General features: G+C 38.0%; 1 protein-coding gene across 1 annotated transcript in view; it reads left to right on the plus strand.

The window, feature by feature from the left end:
• The window catches only part of LOC138709990 (uncharacterized), a 49,114-nt gene extending 41,285 nt beyond the window's left edge, over window positions 1-7,829 (plus strand). The window contains exons 8-11 of the mRNA XM_069840669.1: window positions 3,742-3,907; window positions 4,103-4,352; window positions 4,523-4,773; window positions 7,706-7,829. Coding sequence (XP_069696770.1) covers window positions 3,742-3,907; window positions 4,103-4,352; window positions 4,523-4,773; window positions 7,706-7,829 — 791 coding nt within the window. The remainder of the gene's footprint in view (window positions 1-3,741; window positions 3,908-4,102; window positions 4,353-4,522; window positions 4,774-7,705) is intronic.
• The last annotated feature ends 69 nt before the right edge of the window (window positions 7,830-7,898 follow it).

Raw genomic sequence — 7,898 nt, forward strand, 5'->3', positions numbered from 1 at the left:
AACAGCATCAAAATGACAATAGAAGAAAAAGCACTGATTCAATATGAAAAACTTATTAGATTACCATGAAACAATTGGCATTCATACAGTCCTCTCTGTAGATTGAAAACTCAAAAAAGTTTCATATCCATTATTCAAGAATTAAAACAGAAAATCAATATCCCGAATTTAAAAGAAAACCTACAAATTAAACCAAACCCTTTAACTCTATTAAATATAGAATATAATCTAAGTTTAACAGAAGAAATACTGAAATCAGAAGTAAACACTGAAATACTGAAACAATTGTCTTTAGAGACAATTAATATTAGATACTCTCCACAAAACTGGCTTCATTTATACACCAACGGATCCTTGATCTCCAGAGAACAAGGTGCCGGTGCAGGTGTTACGTGCTGTCTCTTCTCACTTTATAGATCTCTTGGGTATGGAACAACAAGTTTTGATGGAGAAATCATTGCAATAAGTGAAAGTCTCAGGAATCTTCTATGCCACATCAGTAAATTTAAAAATGCAGTTATATTGTCAGACTCCAAAGCAGCTATTCTATCAATAGTCTCTAAACACACACCTTCATCTCAAACAGCAGAAATAACTAAAATGCTCTCTCAATTAATATCACTCAATAAAATAATTGTATTCCAATGGATACCATCCAATTGTGGAATCCTGGGAAACGAGAATGCGGATGCTTTAGCAAAGAAGGGCAGCACTGCTACTTACAGACCTGTTAATAAATCTATGTATTTCTCTGTGAAAAGATTTATTAAATCTACATACTTAGACTTCAACAAACAAAATTTGATAACACAATCCCAAGGGAAAAAATGGAACTCTCTGCATCAAAATCCACAGTTAATTCCCGATTTACCACGAAAATCGTCTGTAGCTGCATTTAGATTGGCAACAGGCCATGATTGTTTGGCCAAACACCTGCATAGAATTGGAATATATCAGTCCCCTAACTGTCCATTGTGCAACTCAAACCAAGAAATGGATTCGGAACACCTCAAAATCTGTGCTTCAGTGGCTGGTCATGATAATATCTTTGAAAAATATTGGAGTGCAAGAGGTCAAATGACTTTATTGTCAAACGCCTGGCATTAGAAAACAACAACAACAACATTGAAATTCGCCGGAACGTTTTTCTTTCCGCAGGTCGTTGTCATTACAGAAGATGTTCAAAATGTCCACCTCCTGCTTGAATACAGACCTCACATCGATGTCTCATTGACCTGCGAACATGATCCCAAACTCCAGGAGTATTGCGTATGTCCTCAGAACATGCCACAATTCAATTCCGAAGGGATTCCAAATCAGGCACTGGAGACGAATAAACCAATGATTTTAAATGGCTCCACAAGTAGAAATCGAGAGGGTTCAGATCGGTGAGCATGGAGGCCAAGCAATTGGGCCACCTCTACCTAACCATCGATCAGGAAACCTTCGATCCAAGTACCGGTGAGCCATACAACTGAAGTGTGCAGGAGCGCCATCATGCAAGGAGTGAATGTGTTGACGATTGATCAGTGGAGTGTCTTCTAAAACATGAGGTATGGTGTTTTCCAGGAAGTTTGTGTACGCCTGCCCCGTAAGTCTGTTTACAAGTACATGGGGTCCAACTAATCGATCACCAATGACACCGGCCCACATGTTGAGGGAGAGCCGCACCTGGTGATGAGATGGAACAGTTGCACATGGGTTTTCATACGCCCATACATGCTGATTGTGGAAATTTGTTATGCCATCTCGTGTGAACTGTGCTTCGTCTGTAAATAATACTAAGGCAGGAAAGTTCGGATTTACACCACACTGCTGCAAGAACCACTGACAGAGCCTAACTCGTGCAGGGTAATCTGCTGGTGACAGGGCCTATACACGTTGCAAATGATAAGGATACAAATTGATACTCTTTCAACAGTCTCCAGACAGTCGTATGAGGAACATTGACTTGCAACGCTACCATTCGTGTGCTGATAGAAGGAGTCATGTTCACAGCCTCCAGTATCTCCTCCTGTACTTCTGGAGTTGTAGATCTTGGTCATCCCCTTCCCAAACCAGGAGAGTTAAATTTTCCATACTCGCACAGACGGTAATGGAGACGTACAAATGTCTTCCGATCTGGACATTGTCGCTGTGGGTACCTCTCCTGGTACAAACAATGAGCCAGCGCGGCATTGCCATCCGCCTTACCGTACATGAAGTGTATCTCTGCCAGCTCTTGATTTGAATACATGTCGCACAGTCTAACACTTACACAACACTGAATGTAACCTTCGCCTCGGAATGAACTGTCAGAGTGCCCTCTTAATGTCTCCTTTGACGGCAACGACCTGCGGAAAGAAAAACGTTCCGGTGAATTTCAATGTTGTGAAGGCCATAACTCGGAAATAAAGCATTTCTGGACACATGTTGTAATGAACTATTTTGATTGTCTACATGTGGGAAATACATACCTGAAATTATGCCCCGTATTTTTTAAACACCCTGTATTGATGAGTTTTTTTTTAAATTACTTTTTTTTTCCATAACTCAAAGCATTAGTTTTTAATGTACCTTTTCTAAAAAAATTATCATAGGCAGAAGTGTGAATATTTTTTCACACATGTTTAGGAGGCAGATGTTACAGTCTGAGGAACAGAGGATCTTATATCTTCATTACCATCATATAAAAAAATATTTGTAATGTTCAACATTTTCAATCATAAAAAAACATTTTCAGAATACTTAATATGCAATATGAATGAGTCTTAAGACATATCAATATTCTTCTATTCTTTGCTAATGCTGGATACTTGACTGTTTGTCATTACCCACATGAAGTCAGTTATGTAGACCAATTTACCGACAGAGTTGTTGCATTGAAATAGTGATTAATATTAAATAATAATAAAAAAGGTTCTGCAGAGAAGATTCAGTTATGAGCTTGCAGCACATACTAAACTGCAAAGCCACCAATATTTCAGACAAACATGTTTACTGGCATATTAGAAAATAAATTGAGAAAATCCAACGTTCTTAGCATTTGAGTAATGGTTTTGTTCACAGTAACATATCTCTACAAACGTTTTGTTTCATCTCTCTGAAGATACTGGATAATGTCGAGACAACACTTCACCCCTTTCTGCTTTTCTTCAGCATTCTATATTTTACAGACCCACCAAGCATAGAGTAATACAGTACCGGTACCTACAGATTTAAAATTTCTGTTAGCAGTACAAAAAGACAACATAAAAGACTAGGGATACTGTTGGTCACAGAGTCCGTGAATATCCAGAGAACCGCCGAAAATGCCGACAAATCAGCCATTGTTATTCCAGCGTGTGCTATTTTCCGTATACAGTTGTGTAAGAAATGAATGTAGCCTAAATCAGAGTTAAATATTTTAAATTTTAAGGGTCACGGACACTGGCCTGAATTCAGTTTGATTTTAAATGTTCTTATCCCAAGCGCACTGAAATGGAATAACAATGGCGACCAACTAGCTACTCTAATACATCCACGGACTTTGGTTCCTCAAGAAATCCACTGCCATTTGTGGTGGGTTACACACTTATCTCCTCCTGTCCCTTTGTGATCTGTCACATTTTCCAGCCATCTCTTTAGCAGTATCCCCAGTATTTAGAGAATTCAACACAACTTAAAATATCCCAGGAAACCTTATGTTAATAACTGTCACAGAGTACAGATGTTATTTCTCCACTGAGCGCATTGTGAAGTGTGTGAGTTGCTTGTTTTCAGGTGGAGACAGGCACCTCACATTCAGGAGACCGAGCACCACGGCAAGGTCAGATAGCAGCAGTGATACAGGGGGTGGGGGCACTGACTCCAAAACAAAGCACAAGGACACCCCTTCTTCAGTTGTTCCTGCGTCTGCACCTCAAATGAGGTACAACAGGGCATTCAGGTATAACTTTCAAAGTAACTTGTATTTTTTGGCGAGTAATTTATTATTGATTCTCGTAACTGATAATATGAGTAATGGTGGTGATGCTGTTGCTGGTGATGATGATTTTTCCTCTTGCAACATTTTTCAGTTCATGTTTATCTAGCTCGTCAGTCTGATTTAGAAGCAGTGAATGATCTTGTATTTGTTGTGCAGCTTGCGTCGTGCTCGACTGGACACTGAGGAGCCTGCAGTAGCTGCAACTGCAGGAGACGCTCGGAAAAAGAAATCAGATGCCGCACCGCCCTCAGTTTCAAATCTGAGCGGCAAAGCCAAGAAGAATGTGGAGCCCGCCAAAAGTGTTCAGGCCAGAAATGCTGCCAAGGCGAAGAGTCCGAAGTCGGAAGCTTTCTCACGGACAGACTGCGGCAGGTTCAGCGTGCGCGCACCCAAAGGCACTTCTCAGGTAAGGACGTCGCGTTGCCCTGCGTTCAGCAGCTACTGTGATATGGGAACCTTTTTGTGGATCTTAGGAAATAATATAATTGCCCTCAGCTGGGTTTCAACCTGCAGGTATAGTGACTACTCGTAATGAAATGCCAAGTGTAACACTTGAGAATATATTTCACTTTTCAGACATCACACGCACCAAAGCCTCCTACATCTGTGAAAAAGGATCTGAGCAAGAAGCCAGGGGGTGCAGGTGGACGTAGCAACTCAACCCTGTCTTCCAGGGAAGTAGAATTCCAGAACTGGAAGCGAAGAAAAAGCTACGACCCCATGAAGGCAGCTGCCGAAGGAAAGAAGAAGGAGGCTGCGAAGAAAGCAACAATGAGCAACAGCATGACACAGTCCTCTATTGTACCTTCAGAAGTGTCTCCTCCAAGGTATGTATGTGGTACAGGTCAACCACTTCGCATTTAACTGCCAACTGTACTGTGACTGTCCTAATACTTTGTACACACATGGAAAGAAGAAAAAGACTAACTTAGAGACGTTTTCATGAGGGCCATGCAGCAACCGACATTTTTTCTTCATACTATCTTTATGTTTCCACTAATATTTTCCCTCCCACGACTTCAGAATAACCTGACCCTGTTGCGTCATTATCTGTTCTTATTTAAATAATGATATAACTCACGGAACTTCCAAATACATGAATTTAACAATGAATAAGTTTTCAGGTAGCCATAATGTTCACCACGCATACATATAGAATGGACACAGGCAAAGGCTTGAAAATGTTTGACTACCTACGAAACAAAAGTTACCGTGTTCGAGTCCTGCTCATTGCTTGATTTTTTTTTAAATGTTTGCATTTAGCTTTTCATGATATTAATAAAATTGTACTCTATTGTTGCTGTCGTAATATTGTGCCCATATTGTGCCCTACCATTATGACAATTTACTGGCTTACCTAAAACAAAACCACTGATGATTAGGGCTCGGAAGTTGATGACCTAAAAATCACAGAAAAATGATCTTAAATGTCTGAAAATATGACATTAAAATTTAACAAAAAAAGACTGTGACTTTAATAGTGAAATACAAACAGAATTTTGCAGGGAATGTAATTCGTCTGGAGTCAAACTGCAATTTATCTGCCTTAACTTCAGTAATAAAATCACTGTGTGGAGTCTAACTACATTACTTTTTCATATTTTCTGACAAATCAGATTTTTTGATAAAGTGCAGTTTGATTCTAGATGACTCACTTGGGAGATACGATATACTGACTGTGGACACTGTGGCTGCAGTATTTGTTCTGTTGCACTGAATGGTAGTCAAGGCTGATGCACTTGTAAGGAAAATTCTTGTAAGACGCAGTTGAATTGCATAAGCAATCTGCAATAAATTATGGAATATACATTATGACTACTCCATAAAAATGTCCATTCATAAGCAGAAAAGGGCAAAAATGCAACAAAAAGTAGAACATTTCCTAAAAATGACCAGTAGACAATGAAAGACCGAAAAATGCAACAAAAGATGCAAAATAAAAGTAGGCTATATTAACTTGGAAAGCATGATGGAATATTCAGATTGTCAATTTCTATAAATGAATACAATATAATATTTTATTACTCAGTCAATGACAAATCAATGTAAAAAATGACTTATTTTATAGTCATTAAGTTTATATACATGAATTACAAAATTGCGAACGTTTTCGCCTATTCAGGCATCCTCAGGCAGAGTTATACAATATCTCAATGTCACATACGTAGCTATTGGTGGTGAGTACTATTTGAATTGATAATGTACAAGCCATCTCCATTATTAAAATGTAATATTACAGGTAGTAAACTTAATAATGTTAAAATGTTATGTTCCACATATTATGAAGTTTAATTACTAAATGGTTTTTAACATTTTAACATTATTAAGTTTACTACCTGTAATATTACATTTTAATAATGGAGATGGCTTGTACATTATCAATTCAAATAGTACTCACCACCAATAGCTACGTATGTAACATTGAGATATTGTATAACTCTGCCTGAGGATGCCTGAATAGGCGAAAACGTTCGCAATTTTGTAATTCATGTATATAAACTTAATGACTATAAAATAAGTCATTTTTTACATTGATTTGTCATTGACTGAGTAATAAAATATTATATTGTAGGCTATATTAGTTCGTGTTGAAGTGAAACAAGTTTATATTGCATCCTGCATTGACTGTGATGTCTCAGAAAAAAGATGATATTCCATCAACTTCCGAACCCTGCTCATGACGTATTTATAAAAAATCTCGCATTTAACTGACATCGCATTGGTGTACTTCTGAGAGACCCATTATCTAAATAACTTTAAATCCATTCATTTTATTGAAATGCTACTATTATTGTCTGTAATATCAAGCTTTAATAGTAATCAGTAGGGACCTCAATTTTTAGCATTTAATTTTTTTCCAAAGGAAACTTTGTGCATTCTACCTTTCATTTCACAAACAATAACATTGTGAACGGTTCAGCATTTTCTTCCTTCAGATTACAACGTCTGTCTGAAACAACAGCACTATACTGTGATAAAACACTTTCACTGTCAACACTGTTGGTGTCCACAATACTTGCAAACAACATTCTGAAAATGCTTTATTCTCCAATGCGGCAATTGCAAAATTTACGAAAAACTGTCTTAGCGTCTGAAGCATACAGTCCATGAATGGAATACTGCTGGGCTCTTTCATGAGCAGTTATAGTTGTTTGCCCCATTTTACGAAGGAGCCCGTGTCTCACAAATTCAACCAACTCTTTCAATATAATTGGAATAACTATCCAACTCTGCTGTAATCTCAAAAGCAAATGGCTGAGTAAACCGACGCAACGCATTTTAGCCAAGACCATATCAAATAGAGAACTTGATAATCAATGTTACAATATGTATATCAGTCATCTGGCCTTCATTATCAGTATATGAATTTATCGAATCAAGCAGACAATAATTGATATAGAGATAATCGATCGACATGTTTTGAGTATTTAAAAAGTGCCTTTAATTTTTCTATACATACTATGTGCTTTTTGCTTGTGAAAAATAACGTTTTACTGATAAATGGCTATTAAATAGCAATTTTCTCGTGATTTTGCAATTTGATAGGAAATTCGCATTTTTCGCACTTTCAGTTCTGCTAGAAAATCATGCTAAATCACCTTACAGATAAAGAAAAATACTTTCTACCCCACAATCTAAATTTCGCGGATTTCGCAAATGTGAAATGTTCAGGTCTCTAGTAAAGCTTAAGGATATCTGTGTCACAACATGAACACAGTATGCCACATCACAGATTATCGTTATGTCATAAACTTACAGTCTGCAGAACCCGGTGCTGCGGTCAGCTTCTTTCCACGGCACAGCAGGCTTGACTCCCAAGTACATCTCCTCGGAAGAAGAGGAAGTGACGTTGTCTGCAGACGAGGATTCACCTTACAGATGAAGAAAAATACTTTGTACCCCACAATCTAAAATTCGCGGATTTCGCAAATGTGAAATTTTCAGGTCTCTA

The sequence above is a fragment of the Periplaneta americana genome, chromosome 12, assembly GCF_040183065.1.
Source record: "Periplaneta americana isolate PAMFEO1 chromosome 12, P.americana_PAMFEO1_priV1, whole genome shotgun sequence".
NCBI classification, from domain to species: domain Eukaryota; kingdom Metazoa; phylum Arthropoda; class Insecta; order Blattodea; family Blattidae; genus Periplaneta; species Periplaneta americana.